General features: G+C 50.2%; 8 protein-coding genes across 8 annotated transcripts; 1 reads left to right on the top strand and 7 right to left on the bottom strand.

Annotated features, from left to right (window-relative positions):
- Window positions 1-295: 295 nt before the first annotated feature.
- Pmar_PMAR005279 (translation initiation factor if-2 betam beta subunit ZnR, putative) lies at window positions 296-1,027 on the bottom strand (the record flags this gene model as incomplete). The annotated part of the gene is made up of 2 exons (XM_002786527.1): window positions 296-808; window positions 905-1,027. 2 exons carry the CDS (start codon window positions 1,025-1,027, stop codon window positions 296-298), a joined length of 636 nt encoding a protein of 211 aa, XP_002786573.1.
- Window positions 1,028-1,303: 276 nt separating this feature from the next.
- On the top strand, window positions 1,304-2,487 carry Pmar_PMAR005278 (proliferating cell nuclear antigen, putative). Its single transcript, XM_002786526.1, has 8 exons — window positions 1,304-1,415; window positions 1,460-1,553; window positions 1,602-1,689; window positions 1,732-1,838; window positions 1,893-2,017; window positions 2,077-2,126; window positions 2,170-2,298; window positions 2,344-2,487. The coding sequence occupies exons 1-8, from the start codon at window positions 1,316-1,318 to the stop codon at window positions 2,419-2,421; spliced, it is 771 nt and encodes a 256-aa protein (XP_002786572.1). The 5' UTR covers window positions 1,304-1,315; the 3' UTR covers window positions 2,422-2,487.
- Window positions 2,488-3,328: 841 nt separating this feature from the next.
- On the bottom strand, window positions 3,329-5,351 carry Pmar_PMAR005277 (Carboxypeptidase Y precursor, putative; the record flags this gene model as incomplete). The annotated part of the gene is made up of 8 exons (XM_002786525.1): window positions 3,329-3,483; window positions 3,587-3,794; window positions 4,017-4,134; window positions 4,248-4,354; window positions 4,405-4,509; window positions 4,553-4,653; window positions 4,725-5,134; window positions 5,200-5,351. 8 exons carry the CDS (start codon window positions 5,349-5,351, stop codon window positions 3,329-3,331), a joined length of 1,356 nt encoding a protein of 451 aa, XP_002786571.1.
- A 2,552-nt stretch (window positions 5,352-7,903) lies between these two features.
- Pmar_PMAR005276 (conserved hypothetical protein) lies at window positions 7,904-10,484 on the bottom strand. Its single transcript, XM_002786524.1, has 15 exons — window positions 10,326-10,484; window positions 10,130-10,278; window positions 9,978-10,080; window positions 9,854-9,931; window positions 9,734-9,809; window positions 9,477-9,690; window positions 9,318-9,433; window positions 9,152-9,272; window positions 9,022-9,110; window positions 8,849-8,945; window positions 8,671-8,785; window positions 8,560-8,609; window positions 8,375-8,509; window positions 8,255-8,319; window positions 7,904-8,212 (listed from the first exon to the last, which is right to left on the bottom strand). The coding sequence occupies exons 1-15, from the start codon at window positions 10,456-10,458 to the stop codon at window positions 7,927-7,929; spliced, it is 1,827 nt and encodes a 608-aa protein (XP_002786570.1). The 5' UTR covers window positions 10,459-10,484; the 3' UTR covers window positions 7,904-7,926.
- A 111-nt stretch (window positions 10,485-10,595) lies between these two features.
- Window positions 10,596-10,942, bottom strand: Pmar_PMAR005275 (hypothetical protein; the record flags this gene model as incomplete). Its single annotated transcript, XM_002786523.1, has 2 exons — window positions 10,596-10,715; window positions 10,778-10,942. 2 exons carry the CDS (start codon window positions 10,940-10,942, stop codon window positions 10,596-10,598), a joined length of 285 nt encoding a protein of 94 aa, XP_002786569.1.
- Window positions 10,943-11,386: 444 nt separating this feature from the next.
- On the bottom strand, window positions 11,387-11,842 carry Pmar_PMAR005274 (hypothetical protein; the record flags this gene model as incomplete). Its single annotated transcript, XM_002786522.1, has 3 exons — window positions 11,387-11,527; window positions 11,628-11,717; window positions 11,765-11,842. 3 exons carry the CDS (start codon window positions 11,840-11,842, stop codon window positions 11,387-11,389), a joined length of 309 nt encoding a protein of 102 aa, XP_002786568.1.
- Window positions 11,843-12,986: 1,144 nt separating this feature from the next.
- Pmar_PMAR005273 (Palmitoyltransferase PFA3, putative) lies at window positions 12,987-14,274 on the bottom strand (the record flags this gene model as incomplete). The annotated part of the gene is made up of 6 exons (XM_002786521.1): window positions 12,987-13,035; window positions 13,238-13,353; window positions 13,497-13,608; window positions 13,660-13,788; window positions 13,837-13,986; window positions 14,120-14,274. The coding sequence occupies 6 exons, from the start codon at window positions 14,272-14,274 to the stop codon at window positions 12,987-12,989; spliced, it is 711 nt and encodes a 236-aa protein (XP_002786567.1).
- A 304-nt stretch (window positions 14,275-14,578) lies between these two features.
- Pmar_PMAR005272 (hypothetical protein) lies at window positions 14,579-17,738 on the bottom strand (the record flags this gene model as incomplete). The annotated part of the gene is made up of 16 exons (XM_002786520.1): window positions 17,643-17,738; window positions 17,516-17,554; window positions 17,337-17,465; window positions 17,123-17,293; window positions 17,027-17,072; window positions 16,843-16,979; window positions 16,683-16,790; window positions 16,273-16,574; window positions 16,140-16,224; window positions 16,020-16,097; window positions 15,835-15,971; window positions 15,707-15,791; window positions 15,425-15,652; window positions 15,155-15,250; window positions 15,005-15,109; window positions 14,579-14,689 (listed from the first exon to the last, which is right to left on the bottom strand). Exons 1-16 carry the CDS (start codon window positions 17,733-17,735, stop codon window positions 14,579-14,581), a joined length of 1,950 nt encoding a protein of 649 aa, XP_002786566.1. The 5' UTR covers window positions 17,736-17,738.
- Window positions 17,739-17,781: the final 43 nt, after the last annotated feature.

Raw genomic sequence — 17,781 nt, 5'->3', positions numbered from 1 at the left:
TCTACTGTAACCAATCTGTAGAGGTATGAACGACAGCGGAAGAGTAAGCCTCATTCTGTTAGTCGTGCTGAAGCACAACCCACGGCATAACTTTGCTGCTGCAACAACCCCAGTCACACAAGAGTGGCATGACCAAGGGTAACCAGTCTACTGGCAGTACTTTCTACTACTCGCACGAGGACTTTCCCTGGGGTAAAGAGACGCAGTGCTCGAAAGATTCCCCAAAGCCGTGCTTTCCGTGCCGTTTACCAAACAGAGAGATTACAATAGATAGAATCGCAGTAGTGGTCGACTACTACTTAGCGAGCTTCGCGGCCTTTCGGTCAGCGCGAGTGGTCGCATGGAAACCGGACTTAATAGCGTGCACCGTTCGGGATGCACCACAGTTGTTACATTTCATAGCGTAGAGACGAGTGGCAGGATCACGCACGAACTCAGTGTTCAGTGACTTGCACATCGGACAGGTAACATAAGCACTCAAGTATTTCCGCAATAAAGATTCAATGTGCTTAGCCATATACCGTCCCTTCAAGACCAGCTGACCGTCGCCAGCAAGAGAACCAGTAGTGCCCAACTCGGAGAGGAAGAACTGCAGAACGTGCTCCTTAGACCGGTTCATTCTGATGCAGATCTCGCCGAAGTTGACGAACGATACACGCTTGGAACCGACTCGCTCGATCTTCGGAGGAGGCAGCCTCATCGCCCTCTTGCTACCACCGAGAGCAGGGTTCTTCTCGTTAATCATCTCGTGAACACGAGCCAGGAGTTGCTCATAGGGATAGACCACTCCTCTTTCGAATGAAGCATCCTAATAAACGACACACATAAGACACGAGATGATCTCGTTATAGATTCCAAAGGGAATCATCGACAATGAAACGGGAACCAGAAGAAGATGATTTACCTCGCCCTCATGAGAGCTCTTGGATTTCTTTTCCTTCTTAACCTTCTTCTCCTTACTGGACTTCTTCTTCTTCTTACCGAAGTCGAAATGCTCGGCTTCTAATTGCTGTTCAACGTCAGCCATGATGGAAGATGACTACCTTGAACTCCCACGTCGATGAGCCGCTAGTTCAAATCGATCAAAACGCCCAAAAAAGCGAAGCAATTCTCGAAGTCGAATTGCCTTCGTTCATTTGACCGCGTGGATAGAGTACACGTTTTTCGTGCCGGAGACCCCTGGTTCGATCTCATCAACAAGCAGTATTCGATATCGATCAGCTGGGCGAACGCGATCTCAACGAAAAACGCAATTTCACGGGTCCCGTACGGTACCAAGTCGCGCACTAGATTGCAGTCGTTCTCTCGTTGAACCATGTTCGAGTGCAAGCTTGAGCAAGCTGTTCTCTTCAAGAAGGTCGTCGCTGCTGTCCTCGACATCGTTAAAGAGGGCAACTTCGACTTGAGCGATGAAGGTAAGCATTCTCTTTGTACTACCGCGTTATATTGCTCATATCAGGTATCCGGGTTCAGACTATGGACACCACCCATGTCGCCCTGGTCCAGATGGAACTGAAGGAGAGCGCCTTCGACGAGTTCAGATGCGACAGAGAGTACGGATGTCCTTCGCTCACACGTCGTGTGAGCCTCTCTCCATTTAGGAGTTGTGTTGGCATCAACTTCGAGGCCCTCACCAAGCTGCTCAAGCTGTGCCGTGACGACGACTCATTGTCTTTGAAGAAAGAGGAGGTACCCTATCCTCTACACTGCTACTGTCATCCACCTGTTTAGGATTGCGACACGGTCACTATCACTTCCGCTGGGGAGGGTCGAGCCGTGGAGTGTGATATGAACTTGATGGATATTGAAAACGAACAGCTTGGCGTGCCTGACTGCGAGTGAGTTCTCTGATGTGACGAAGCCGATCCATCTGTGTGTAACTCGGTCGTTAGATACTCCTGCGAGATCAAAATGAAATGCTCTCAGTTCGCGAAGATCTGCCGCGACTTGAAGGACTGTGGCGGTGAAAATTTGAGGATCGACTGTGATAAGAACTCGGTGAAATTCTCGATGAAATGTGAGTGATCTAGAGATCGGTAAATGATGTAGATCTCGCACACTCTGAATGCGTTTCAGGCGACGGTCATGTGAAGTCATCTTCCATCAAGTTGGAGCACGATGTCGAGGTATGGGAACCGAGACGTCCTAGTTGTCTCCTTTCCTATGCAGATCACTCACTGCAAAGAGGCGGTGGACAATTTGTGCTTCTCTCTTCGTTACCTCCTCTTGTTCACTAATAAAGCTTGTGCACTCAGTGATGATGTTACACTCCGCCTCTCAGCGGAAGCTCCCCTCATGGTAAAGCGGGATGATGTCGTTTAAACTGGTTTAATTGATATTCAGATTGATTACTGTGTGGCGGACTCTCCCGAGAAAGGCTTCGTCCGTTACTTCCTGGCTCCTAAGCTGGACGATGAGTAGCGCGGGCCGATGATATGTGCACGATAGTATTTGATTGCTTGCGAGATGTTTCGCTTGCTAAATTAACTCCTGCTTTGTTCGTGTTGGTCAATATGGCAGATGTGTGACACATGAACCACATTACCGTATTTTTGAAGTGTCTTTCATGAGACTGTTTAACAGTTTTTTTAACGTATTTTTTTTAACTCTCCTGATGACATGAAATTCTTGTAACAGTCACTGTTACAAGAATGTCGTGTCATCAGGACAGAGGAGAGCCCTGGTAGTCGAATAGGACCTATGGCCCAAGTCGGAACTGGGCGTTCGACTCGTGGTGAGGCGATCCTCGATAACTAAGACCAACTTCTCACCAGAATGGATACGGATCTAGGAACCGCGTAAGGCAGCGAACCATTCCACTAAAAATGCATGATTCATTCCACGAAACTCATGGTGGTTTGCAGGACGATAGTGTTTGCAACAGCTGCGCGAGATTTCACGGAAGGTATGCAGGGACGGTAAGCACATCGGGCGGTCTCCCGCTCAAAATCGAACGACAGGGTGAAGAGCAATACATACGTGGACGGAGTCCTATTACTCTAACAGACAAAACAGATTATGATGGAAAATTGCGTACCACCGAAAACGACGACTTTTTCGTCAACCTTCCCACTAGCGGTGTCAACATGAATGATACTTTGAGCTACAGGAGATATATCATATGATCTCCAGCCCCATTGATGCTGACACTCATGTTACTAGAATCACATATGTAGAACCGCTTACTCGCTCCAGTGCATAATGATCTCGCTCCATAAGTCACGAGGATGAATTCCAATGAGCCCTGCTCCAAGCAAATCTGTCTTCATGCATTCTTATTCGAAAGTGACGACTGCAACTCAATCCCTTCTGGACGAACAAATTTGGCCTAGGCGTGATTAAACAACTTTCCAGTCAGAAACTCCTCTATCATCATCAAGCTGTTCTTGGGCTGATCATGAGGCACCATATGCCCTGCATTGAAGACACGAATGAAAGCAAGATTCCGCGCACGACGTATTTCACCAACAACCTCTCCAGTATCTGACAGGCGAACACAGATTCTGCTACCTCATTGAGCAAGCCATCCCTATCGGCGTACGCTAGAGTAAAACCTAGCGATGCACCCTTCTGAACCACTGCTTACAAGGTTGATATGGCTCGAAGTCCTCATCACGGAATTCCTGGGCTCCACTCCACTGCAATCTCTTCGTCCACGCATCATTCACTATCCAATTGCAGAGATAGTCCTTATCCCCCGCATAAATCAATACTTTGATACCCGCATCCAAAATGCGCTCGACTTGAGGATTGTACATCCGATACGCATCGTCGAAGTACAAGTCGATAGTGACCTGAATCATGACATGATGGGAGAAGGTTTCTCAAGCTATGAGTTCCACACAGGCCTTCCGAAATCGAATACGCCTCAATGAAACCTTGTGATCGTTTTGCGTTGTGAGAAAAAGTTTGAAGGTCTCCAACTGATGAGTATATCACACACTCGCAGATGACCTCAAAAAGTCCTCAACCTCAACTTTTGCTTCTGTGGGAATACCAAGAACGAGTTGCCTTACTCCTAGGTTAATCGGGGTCCATTTCTGGGCAGCGCCGAGTGTCCTCATAATGGAGTCATTGTTGAGGAACTTGGCGTACCGACTGAAGTTGTATGTGCCGTTGAGGCGCAAGTCGTATCTGAAAAGTAGTATGCCAGCCCGCACTGATTTATCTGGTATCCCAGAAAGCCATCAACTGAGGACTCATATTCGGATGAAGTTCTCAGTCATCCAATTTCCTCAATTGCTTACACATTCCGACCAGTAGACTGGACTGGGATCATGAAGTTCATTATGTATTGCATATTAGCGTCCCAGCAAGTCTTGGGCATATTCGACAGGCTTACAGGCTGCTTCGACTACACGGAACATATGACAGTGTGAATTCTTCTCGGCACATCCAACGCACCTTCTCCGAAATCTCAGCGCACCTCAACATGAGCTCAGTAGTTGTTGGTACCGATGCAAGCATTTGGTGGTAGATGCTCTCATTCACAGCCCCAGACTTCAACGCCTACACCAAATTATCATCGACTTGCAGTTGACTTGCTATCCACCATTTCTGCCAAGTACGGTGCTGAATGTGGTGTGTCCGTGTCTCCATTACCAATCGATATACCGCGTAAGTCGATGGGCTGCTCCGAATTTGATGCCGCACCTGATGATAAAGCGATTATATATAGAGGTGGCAGCTACATCTTCAAAGGGCAGGCCCTATGAACCTGCTACCATCAAGCATTCTCTTATTCTCTTGTATTATCTTATCGGCAATGACCGGTATATAGTGCCCGGCGAAGGACTCTCCAGCTAAGTGGAAGTTCTTGTTGAATTTCGGGAAATGATGGAAGAAGGCCTGCAGGAAGTTGTAGAGATCGTCCCGTACTTCGGCGAGGTTATGCTCATGTTCGCCCATCGAGTAACCAGTGCCAGCCGGTTGGTCGAGCCATATCATATTCGATACTTCATTCCATGAGTAAGGGTTATATTCTGTAGTGATGCCGTCGGACAGTAGACGGCAGGGCCCATTTTCCATCAGCAGCCCCAGAATGGAGCTTGCACCCGGGCCACCACTGAGCCAAAGCGTTGTGGGGGAGTCGTTGACTGGTGCCTTTCTAGATTCAAAAAACCAAAAGAAGTATCTGAGAGCAAGAGTTGACACACAGCAAGCCTGTCGCAGATAGAATGACTAAGCGATGACTCTCACTTTCGGTCCGCCGTCGCATTAACGACGAAGTACCCACTCCATTGGTTGACAGTCGAATCACATATAGTGGGCTTCTTGATAAGCAGATGGGAGCCGGCATAATTCAGTCGGGCTGAGTACTCTCCAGCCAGAAGAGAAGCAGCGGAATTCATTTCAGTAGGATCTCCTGCTCGGAGCAGTTGACCTTCTAACCTTGTGCCTGAGAAGAGGCCAGATTAATGTATAGGCAATTATAGACGGTAGTTCCGCGCGACCATCTCATCACACCCGGACGATGTAATGGATATGATTTGATTGCCGTGAGGTAGATCTAGCCTCCGAGGAACTCATCCTACCATGATCGCCAAGATAGGACCATATGCCCACGATGGCAATAGCAGCCACAAAAAGTATTCCCAGTAGAATCTTCGGGACTAGAGGCTGCAAGCGGGAAGACTTGCGATGGCCGCCAGGTACAGGGAGTAGTTGATGGCTGAGTGGTGAGGTAGACTGCATTCGAGCGAGGTATGAATCAGACTCACTGCTCTGCGGACTAGAGAAACAACTCAGTAGAATATGGTATCCCCTCAACTCGCAAGAGAAAGGACGAAAGAAACAGAGCCGAATGAGGAGACAGTATTGCAGGAGTAACCGACGATGACAAAGATGAGTCAGAGTAAACGCTCAGCTTCGACGCCGGCTCACGGTTCATTGAAAGCGTTCTGGTAATGCAATCTGCCATTGCAGAGTCTTTTCCCCGTATCACACTGTGTAACCTGTCAAAAGTGTGTGATAGCAAGCAAGAAAGGAGCGAAGAGTAGTGCTGCGAGTGGATACCGAAGAGTGGATACCGAACTTCGCAAGAAGTAGGTCATATATCTGACGAATGGATGATATGTCCGATAATTCAACTGGAAAATTGGCCAAAGAGATGACTTTGGTTCTTACGATCCCCACTCTGTTCAATATCCATGCGAAGACTAGCAGGCGTGCTGGCAGCACGATGCTGCCCTCCTAGCCAATCTGAGCGTGAGATTTCCAGACAGCTCATTTTACTCCGTGAACTCTACCGCATATTTTCTGCAATGAGTACACGAATTTTTACTCAGCCTGTAGCGCACGCCTACAGTGCGTATTACGCACTGCGTAACCTCATGCTGGAGGTACAGTCTTACACTGTCAAGTTCACGACATGGATCACAACAGAGACAACGCAAGGCAAGGCAAGGAACTATCCCACATAGATGGCTAGTAATTGCAATCGGGTATGGTGGGCAGCCACAACGTTTTCAGGCCAACTTTTCGTGGAGGATACGTCGCGTCCCCGCGCTTCTCGCAGTTGAAGGAGATGACTGAAGGTTTCTTAGTGAGAGCCAGGTGAAAAGATCACCGACACCAACTGACACCTTGCTCAGCAAAGCCTGTTGCGACAAATTGTCGCCGACAATCCTATAAAGATATCTCTATGAGTGAGCCGCAGTCACTGAACAGTCTCAATCCCCCGACTCACACCGGGGAATATCTCACTAGCATGCTCTGATGGCTCCGTGATGAGCGTCGTGTCCGAGATGCGAGAGAACCGTCTTGAATCTCAAAAAAAATCTCCAAAAAAATCTCGCCTTGACGCTTAGCGTGTGTCATACGAAAGTCCCCTTACACGACTTTTCATGACAGTGACGTGGAATCCTCAATTAAGAAAGACGGCTGAGTGGCTTTCAACTCGCGACTATATACGCGTAGGAGGCCATGATCCGATGATATCCATACGAAGATATCTCAGTCATAATCCGATGATATCTAACCTCGTTAAATCTACGATCGGAAAGAGTGGGGGCAGAGAAGATCCACAGCCCACTTCGTCAGCACTGCCCCTAGTATGAGTTGCACACGCTCCCCAGAAAGAATTCAGGAGATGAATTCCCGCTTAACGGTCGATCTCTATCAGCCGATCAAAGGTCCGACCTTTATGAATTAAAGCTCAAATGTGAGCGCTGGTCGATACTTCCATGGTACCACAAGCTGTAGAATCAGCATCGCTGTCGGGGAAACCCAACAAACTATCCAAATAGCTTCGGATGCGTCATTTATTTGAGTGGACTAGGAAAGCAATGCATCTATAAATGGGAGAGAGTCATCCTTAGAAATTACCCGCGATGTCATTCTGAGTCAGAATGGCCATGAGGACTACCATTGCAATCCCTAGCAATGGCCATGGTACTACTCACTCCCTAGCAATAGTGGGGAGTAGGTAGTACCCGTTCTTCCAAGATCTTGAAACAAGAGATATACGGAGATTTTACTATACGAGTTTGCTGAGATCATGGCTGGAGAAACCTCACCTGCTCTTCCGCGTCCGCTCTCATCATTTCTCTATTCCACCCCGCCGGAGGACAACATAGTCCAATGAAAGAAAGTTCCTCAGAGATGAGCAATAGATACAAGCATCTACAACCCTGGACTGTCAACCCCTGAAACGACACGAACGAGAAGCCAGACCGCATGCCTTGAATGCGCTCAACTCTGCGGTAATACGATGGCATATATCTCTAGTATGTTGCCGCGACTCTTGGTTGAATTTGACAAGACACGCTATCGCTCGTCGGGAATATCGTACTCATGTCGCTATATAGTGGACAACCAACCCACTCACGTATCCCTCTCCCCGAAGCCCTGCTTCCCAGTCGCGTCGGGGAAACATGATTCAAGCAAAGCAACACAATTTCACTGGAAAGTTCTGAATGCAAATTATTAAATCCCTCGCTTCTTGAGATCCCTTTTTTTGTTCCATTTTCCCGGAACCCCAACCTGGCTAGAGTTGGAAGCCACTGACGCTCGGTTGGCAGCGCTCTCATTGGAATCCTTCGACGACCCTACCGCTGCGGTAGTGTCCCCACCACTACTATAGACCAACGGGGCGTCTCTAACATGAGTCTTATAGAATTGAACGACCTCAGGAGAGCAGCCGAAACGGCGTGCATCGAAACTCAACACTTGCAAGCCTTCGATCGACCGCGCTCGACTCAGCGCAACATACCTACCAACGCGGAAGTCCTCGAAGTACTCTCCCTTCCCTTACGCCTGGCCCTCAGCAAACACTCGGCTGATGTCCACTTGTACGCAGTCGATGGACATGCCCTGGGCCTAGGAGGGATCAGAGGGTACGTGGACTTACCATCACGGACTAGGAAGTCCCTACCTTGTGGATGGTCATAGCCCACGAAAGCTTCAGAGGTATCTGTTTCCTCTTCATTTTCCTGTTCTTCGTCTCCAGCTCAAAGTTCTCAAAGCCTATAACTTGCTCGACAATCTCCCCCATGTGAGAGAACTGCACCTATCATAGCAACAACCCTGTCCACTCCCCTTCCTCACCACTAAGCTCACCATCGGCAGCCGCGGAGAAGGAGACTCTCGCCATTCCTTCTCGGGGTCATCTGAGGCGGAACCGCAATCATTCATCGAACCCAGCATCGAACCATCAGTGAGAGCACGCACCTTCAGAACCAGGGGAGAGACCTCCAGACGCTGAGACGAATCCCACGACCTTCCCCTGCGATCCATTCACCAGCCGTGTGCCCGTGTCACCATTTTGATTCTTCAGCAGCATAACCTGATAGCAATGAAGCTCTCGAAAGAGGGATAGCCTCGGGCCGAGGGCCTCGCTTTAACCCACTTGGGCGCCGATCTTCAGAGTGAGCTTGCGAGGGAAGAGCGTATAGCGATCCATATATTGGAGGTCCTCAGGATGGCCCGAGTCCTCAGCCTCGTACCTGATCCGAGCCAGACTGGATCTGTCATCTCCCGCGCACATGCATAGAGGAGTCGTAATGGCAAGCAGAAACTCACGTTTCACTCTCGCCAGTGAGCCGACTCATCTCCTCAGCATTCTTGCGGTCAACCTGTTCGTTCATCGGGTACAGTATCGTCGGCCTTACCTACATACCACCATCCACAACGAGCGTCATTCAAGCCCTACTCCGCTGGGGGTAGTGATTTCTCTCTGTAGCCTCTTGAGCAAGTTCATAGACCGCTGAGAGAGGTTGTTGTCGCGTATCTCATCCAGCATATCCTTCAACGCCTTGTCTTTGGTACGATACCTACCCATGCGTCACACTCACCCTATGCAGAATCACTGCACGTACACCTGTGTGAGACGGACGTTCATCTCGATGACTCTGTCCCACTCTGGTGACTCGTAGCACTTGAGGCCTTGCTCAAGATTGGCATCACTCTGCCGATTTTTGAAGACTGGCGGCAACTACTCAGCGATGAGTAGCACAACATGCGCAGACCAAACGTACTTGGTAAAAGTCGCCGACCAGTACGAGTTGAATTCCTCCGAAGGGTTTCGTACGCTCGGAGCGGATCTCTTTCGCGACATAATCCAGCTTGTTGAAGAGATCCGCGCTCATCATGGAGACCTCATCGATGATCAGCACTTTACAGTCTTGCCAGTTCTGGACAGCCTTGCCATTCTTCCTCACGAACCTCACCAGATCATGCTTGGTCCCGCGTCTGCATGCAAAATAAGATCACAAGCAACCATCGAATCACCTACGCGAGACCGATTCCTGCGAAGCTGTGCAAGGTAGTAGCCCTTCTGTCCAGCAGCGTAGACGCTATACCCGTGAGGGCTGAGAACAGTACAGTGATGATTCAAGGAGGAGGGTATTCTCACCCGTTATGAAGGTAGACTTCTGTGGCAGAGCTTTAATGACTTCTCGGAGGGTTCTGGTTTTTCCTGTACCAGCGCTACCTGCTTCAACGCACTCCACTACAAGAAGACGTATCCGACCCCTCACCAGTGAAGAATATGCTCCTCTTATGTTTAACTACCAGATCGAACACATAACGTTGCTGGTCAGACAACTCGCCCTCCTCCTCGAATACAGCCGGGCCTCTAGTCTACGAGAGAAAGGCCATTGGTGGAGGGTCAGCACCAACATACCGTTACCCGACGCTGCTTCTTCCACGGTGCTGCATCCTTTCCTCGGTCCTCCTGCATCCAGAATGGTATCGTCCGGCGCTTCGTTGGGGGCTCCATACTCTCCATGTCTGACTTGCCCATCGACGCCTTGAGATTACTCGGACTGTAGAAGAAACCTGAACCGCATGAGATGCTCCTCCACAAAAGAGCAAAGGCAACCTACTCTCGATCGTGGATTCAGGAAGCGGGCGCGCATTGGTAATACTCCGTTGACTGCTGGGACTCCGTCGCTGGCTTGCCGGAGGTGGGGTGGTCGGCTCCAGCTCGATGACTTCATTCGGGGTGACGGAGAACATGCTTCGATTAATTTAACTCCGCCACTGATACGAGTCAGAGAAGGCCGTATAGAGATACTCAACATCACTCTCAGTTGACCATTGGAAATGTAGTGCTATTGAAGCCGTTGAATTCAGCATGCTATGCTAAGCCATCATCATCTCTTGCCATACATCGCTCGGTACTTCTCCCTTACAGTCACCAAGAAGCCTCCCAGAGTCGTGCATGGCGGCATCCGGCAGTTAAGATTCGCCACAAGTTTGTCAAGCAGCGTAACCTGGGGTTATACTTATATTATTATTAATATATAGAATAGCAATTTAGGATGCATCCGCTCACCCGAGGCGTGCAACTGGGTATCGAGTACTTGTTGGTCTTCCCATCCCGAGCCAGGACAAATACCAGAGGGTCATCGCAACCGTCTACACCATCCAAGCGGACCCTTGCCACAGATGGTCCGATGAACTGCCATAGACACCAAGCATTCACCCATGATATCGACATGATATCGTGTAATATATTGCTACTCTAACCATGCACGGACTCATGCATCATGACTTACTATTCCATCACTACTGAACAGATGATGGAACAGACACGCACCCGAGGGACCTCACAAGCGAATGTTGCCCACACTAAAGCAGTGAAAAAGGATCAGGATTGCGCACGCCTCCAAGAGGAAGACTCACTGGATTCACTGTGTCCATCTTAGTGATGGAAACACAACGGATTTTCGACCGCCCGCATGGATACACAGAAGACCGAAGCACCCACCTCAAGAGACAAGCCGAGGGCATCCTTAAACGCTTGGCATTTGATCTCCAGAGACTCGGTGCTTTGATGGCAGGGGGGGTGTGCAGACCCTGCTGATGACGTCATGTTCTCTAAGGCTTCTGTTTCTCTCCTATAAAGACCAACACTGGCTGTTTAGGTACATCGATGTGATTCCTACTTCTCTGTATTCTCCAGCGGGGCTTCCTCGCTAGGATTCGTATTCCAAAGATTGAATTGGTTCTCCCTCGCTTGGGAAAATGCCTCCTCGAGATCCTTCTGGCGGGACCTCACCGCCTCGGCCAGCTCGTCACACTCCTGGGAACAACAGGGATGAATACGCGCGAAAAACGCGAACACCAATGCAATGAGCAATACCATCCCACGAGTAAATCAGTCAAGGCTAATCCCAACCTACGCAGCACTTCTCGAGGTAGGTAACTCTCTCAAGATGAACGACTTCATCTCGGAGGCTTCTGATGCGTTGTAGTGCTCTCGTGTACGACACCTAGAGGCTCAATGAATCCACAGCTAGAAATTTTTCCTCGTAAGTACTTCGACACTTGCACATGGCTGAGCCGCCAGCTTGGTGAGCTTCTCGACCTGGTCTACTACAGTTGATAGTTCTTCCATTGTATGGATCGAAGAACTCAAGGCTAGCCTGCATCCATAATAGCGACTCCCAGCCGAAAGCACGGTTTCTACTGTCACAACGACAGCTCCTATTGCGGTGGCCTCTGCATATCGCAGTCAGTATCGGAATACGTGTCTGATTTCCAGAGTTTCCTCACTAACTATAAATTTTTACATACAAACTCAGGTAAAAGTGTACAGAAACCAACAGAAAAAACCTCAAAATTTCCTCAAAATCTCATATTTTTACCAACATATGTAGTTGACCATGTGCATATTATCCCACACTGATTGCGGTAGAGATCAACACACCACAACTTATTCAACCCATCCACCAGATATTAGTCAGACCAGCGTATCGAGGGGTTTTCGTCTCTACATAAGGATTAAGATCTACTGCTGGACAAGAATGGGCTCGTGACTGGTCGCCAGAAAGGCTACAATTTCCAATTACGAAATCACGAGGGCTTTTCGAGCCAGGTAGATATTCTGAGTCATATAGTCTATTTTGACCTCAGGGCGGCTATTTTTCATCCAGAACAGTAGAAGATGACATATTCGATCTACATCGGCAACCTAAAGCCGCCGCGCACACACTTCCACCCTATACTCATCCTTGACTACATTGACACACAGCATTATAACAAGTCTATTGCACAGACCATCGAGAGCCTTACATGCTTTGCTGTATATCATAATAACGAGGGGGCATCACCGTACCTAATACGCCTACACGACCCGGCTTCATCCAAAGATTCATCTACGACGTACGTCCCAAAGAAGGCATCTAACCACCCAACTCCGGTGATTGATGAACTCGAAACGAATGCCATCGCGACTGTACAGAAACTCAATGTACCTCAGGGAAGCCGACTCTCTGTCACACTCCCGTACGAGGCACTGTATAATGGGGTGAAATGGTAGCGTATAGTTCCAATGATAACCACAACATAAGTTTACAAACTCTCGGGGGAAAGGAATGTCCAGAGTGTCACTATTTACTCTAATGGTCAAGGCGCGCGAAGGGACAATTGATGATGCTTATTCGATACAGCAACCGCAAACCCGATCCGAGCAGATGCACGGGTAAGTCGGGGTGCCTGCCTTCCACAGAGCCTCCCCGCCAGGGGCGTACACTACTAGCTCAGACGCCTTTCTCTCCACCCTTCTCAGGCACGGATTCCAGCAGCAACCTGTGACACGGTATTCCGGAACTCCAGGCCCCACTGGACCTACCCGATGGTGGACAGCAGTATGCTGCGAGATTCACTGCTAATGACCGCGAGAAGGGAGTACCGTCACTCGGCCTTATCCGCTTCAAATACGATATCCGATACCTACAGTGTAACAAGACTTGTAGGGGAAAGGGATGGCCCAATGAGCACTCATCCTTACCAAGATATATCCTCCCATGTGGTGACTCCTCTGCAGGCTAGATATGTGTGATAGCAGACTAGACAAGTGAGCATGACCAGGAATAGAAACGCCATCAGATCGGCCAGCACAAGCACCTACAGGGTGCACACAGCTGCCAAGAAAGAGGTTCAGATGATCCGTAATAAGAGAGAAAACCCATGCGTTCAAGTCGAAGCGGCGGCAATAGGGATAACGCAAGGATTGGTGTAATATCAATAAGCCTATGAGCTCGCCCTACTCCAAACATCTGAGCAAAGCTAGTGTCTTGTAGCTCTGTAGGGAACTGTAGAGCTCTCCTCACACCAGCCACGAAGTACCACAACAGCTCAGCCCATTGAGCCCATAGGTACCTGCCATCATAAAGAGCAACTACCCTTGTAAGCTGCTAATGAGTAAAGTACCAGTAAAACCATACTCGGTTCTTCTCCCCTACACAAGTACCCAACCATATGCAGTGATGGTCATGGGTCCTCACACACCGATTGCAATCAGCACAGTGCTTGCATCTCAAAGGCTGCCACGCGTCGCATCTGAACCACTGAACAAGTCCAACAAAACCCCTTCACATGATCTCCCACTTTTTGCAGTAGCGTAGTGGTATTCCAAACTGCCTGGGCACCGGCTCACTAAGCTCGCCATCCGAATGCCCCGAGTCCGTATCGGGCGTTCGCTGACGTGCCTCCGATGACGAAGATTCCTTCGATGGACCGGATGCTGGCTTGCCCATCCTAAAAATGCATCGACAATCTCCCACACCTTCCTGTGCTAAGAAGGCCCATACCGCACCGCGTTGCCATAACGAGCCCAGCCGCCGCTATGGACAAATCACGCACTACGGAAGATACCACGGCCCTTCCCCACCCGGCATACACTGATTCTTCATTCACCATCGCTCCCATCTCAAGATCAACACCATCCGAGCCCTCAAAGTCGCTAGGCAACGGACGGTAGTCCGGGCGCAAGAAGCCAGGGTCGCACAGGGAGGCCCGTAGGTACAGGAGTAGGGCTGATACCATCAGAGCAATGGATATCTTACCCTTGTACGAACCTGAGTCTCTTGTACGAATATTGCAGACATACCATAACTCACCGAAATCCCGCAAGTCCGGTACAGACAGTATGAGGCAGCCTGCTATCACGAGATGCAGGACCAGCACACACAACACCGCACCAAGGCGTTGACACTGGCAGACGCCACTATAAACCCCTGTGGCCGCAGCCGTCATTTGAACCAATGCAACAATCAAGTGACAACGGTCGACAAGCAGTGACAGAGGAACACGCAAGCACTACGAGAAGTCTTGAGAAACCATTCACCACTCAGCCGCGAGCTCCTCCCGAGGACCGCTGCTCATTCCTCACGTTATATTCCCTCGAGTAGGCCCCTTGGGATATCTCCACCAGCATCCGCTGTCTCATACCTTCCGGCATCTGACAAAGTGAATTGCTAACCTATAGGGACAGAGCAATGACTCATCCTAGGCCTGACCCTACCCTTGTAGGTTCTATCACACCGCAGCAATAGGAGTTACATAGTTCGTCGGTGTTGGAAAATATGCATATGATTAACTACATATGTCGCTGACAGTCTGAAAATTCTGAGAAAATTTTGGAAAATTTCATCACACTTCTACCCGAAATCGTATGTAAACTTGTCTAGTCAGTTAGAAAACTCCCGAGCTCAGGTGAACAAAGCGAGGATGTATCCCAACACTGTAGTTGATGCAACGGGAACGTGGCACCTACCGGAACTCCGTGTATCCAAGTGCTATGGCCATTGGGAGGAGGCATCTTCAATAACGTCATCAGATCCCTCAATCCTACCTTCCGCACATCCTGTATGCTAGTCACCTGATTACCATGGGTCGTCGTCCCGACTACCCAAAAGAACCCTACGTGTTGTTCCAGAGCCTCAGCAACGATCTGCTTCCGCTGATTCTCCGTCGACAGCATCCTCTCAGCATTTACCAACGACCTGTTAGCCCCCGTCACCTACACCGCAAACCATATACGGTCTTTGTCAAAGCGATTTCTCATAGAGTGAGCTACACATAATCGAACGATATAGGTGTAGAAGCATTTAAACTATAGACCCCCCATCTTCCCGTGCGGTAACAACCCTAGTGGACATAACACCGCCCATAGTTATACCACCGAACAACTTACTAATCGATCCTGCATAGCTTGTTGTTGCTCCATCTCCTGCTGCCGCATTTCTTCCGGGGACGGTAGACTCCCTCCGGCCGCTCGAGAGGCCGCCGCTGCTGCCGCTCGAGACTTGGCTCCCTGGCCTGTCCCTGTCCGGTTCGCCCGGGCCTCTGCCGCCTCCTGAGTAGCCCGCTCTCGATGCTCTACCACTGCCTTGCATAGTGCGCCCATGTAAGCGGCTTGCTCCTACGATGGTAGAGCGAACACTCAACCATCTCGAGAGTCCATAAGCGCCCATACCTTTTTCCGCCGATACCACTCCTCGGTGGACGTATCTCTACTCTGGGAAAGATGCTTTGCGATCTGCGATGGGTACAGTTCCGCCCTAGATAACAAACATGGACATACGTCTCTCGCCTAGGTCCAACCTGTGTTTGCTTATCCGATGCAGCATCTGCTGTGCCACCTCAGCCCAGTGCTCCATGACCTCTCCCAATGCCGTTAGCACCTCCTCACTGGCCAGCGCCACACCACGTCGTTGGACACGGTGACTGATCCTCAGTAACTGATGGTGACTACTATACCACTGCCTTGAGGCTACTACTACTACTACCATCTGCTCCTTATGGGCTCTTCGAACACTCTCAATGTCGATCTGCGGTGTCGATGCCAGCGAGAGGGGCGATGGACTCTGAGGGGTAGTTGGTCGGAGTGATCGAGTCAATACTATTACAGCCGATGGCGAGCCAGCATCCCATCCGGGGCTAGCATTGGGAGGCATTACGCCCATAGAAAGCGGTGACGCAGAGGGAGATGCTCTGATGACATGAAAGCTATATAAAATACCCAAAAACATCCGTACTTACATAGGAGCAGTCGGGGCTTGCTGCTGTTGCATGATGAGCTGTTCCAATGCATCCAGGGCATCCCCCGTCGCACCCCCCACTTCTCCACCACCCACAGGGGAGGGCGTCCCATGGGTCTGCGGCGTAGTGGGCCGCTGCGGCGACACACCAGTGGTCGGGGAGGCGGAAGGTGGCAAGAGGAGATTGCCAGTGGGACGTGATGGTGTTAGCGATGCTGAGGCTTCAACACGGGGCCTCTTTACAGGCTCACTGCCTGCTGCTGAGGACGGTGACCCCATTGGGCTCGGCCTTGGCGAGAGGATCTGAACACCCAATATGAGCCCATCCACAGAGATTAATGGGCATATCGCCGAGAATCACCACGGACAGCCATACCACACAGGGTGGCCCCCACCCCGGCCGAGTACTACCCGATTGATCTGATCTTGTAGGGTGTTGGCCAACTGACTGCTAACCCCCGATCCAGTACCCGCTTGCTGCCCTGTCGATGGCTGCGGCATATTACTCTGTTGTCCAGCCTGCACGTGAACCCGATATAAGACTATTACTACTGAGCAGTGTAGCCCCTACCCGCTGCTGCTGTTGTTGTTGTTGCTGCTGTTGTAGAGCCCTGAGCTGTTGGATAAACTGGGCATTGTTGATTGGCAATCGATTCTGAGCAGGCCCCTGTAGATTTGGGGTGGCAGCCTGGCCGCTATTCTGATGGCCTAACACTCCACAATACAAACACACTACCCGATGCCTATCCAACCACCTTGTCGCATTATCGCCGCCGCAGCAGCCGCCACTGCCGATGAATTCTGTGAGTAAACAAGTCCACAAACGAAAGAATATATACAATACGAATCACCTGAGTGGCCCCTGTCATCTGTGCATTCCCTCCTCTACTCTGAGCCTGGGCCCTCAGATACGCCTGCATGATACTGCTATTCTGAGGCTGGGCCCCTGCTGCTGCTGCATTCTGCTGCACTGGGCCCGTAGCAATCATCGACACTGCTCGCTGTAGCGTTTCATGGTATGCCTACAACAGTGCCATCCACCACCACCATAGACACCCCACCCACATTCTCGCCCAAGATGGCCTTAGTGTTCTGCATTAATGTCAGCACCCGCTGTTGAGACATCATAGGCTGCAGGGCATGCGCCAGCAGCTGCTGCTTCAAGTTGCTGGCTTCGGTCGCCAACTGCCGGACCTGGTCCGCCCATAGCCACTCTCAAACCCCCCCGTTCCACTGAACCCTACATGTTGGCCTCTCCCCGCTGCTTCATAAGCGTGAAAATTCTGAGAAAAACGCGTTAAAAAGTTCCTCCTCCCAGCACGATAGTTTCCCATCAGTAACCCTTCACCACCACCACCACCTCAACACTACCTGCCTTATATGGTCCAACAACAGGTCACAGACGTCAGTTGGGCGGCAACGTGCTCCGTGCTGCGATGGGGTCCCTGGAGGGTTATTGGCCATCTAGATCGATCCAATACATCCCTTCGTACAACCATCACAAGGCCCT

The sequence above is a fragment of the Perkinsus marinus genome, assembly GCF_000006405.1.
Source record: "Perkinsus marinus ATCC 50983 genomic scaffold scf_1104296931384, whole genome shotgun sequence".
Taxonomy (NCBI): domain Eukaryota; phylum Perkinsozoa; order Perkinsida; family Perkinsidae; genus Perkinsus; species Perkinsus marinus.
The sequence above is the reverse complement of the archived record's forward strand: the minus strand, read 5'-3'. Positions and strand labels throughout refer to the sequence as shown.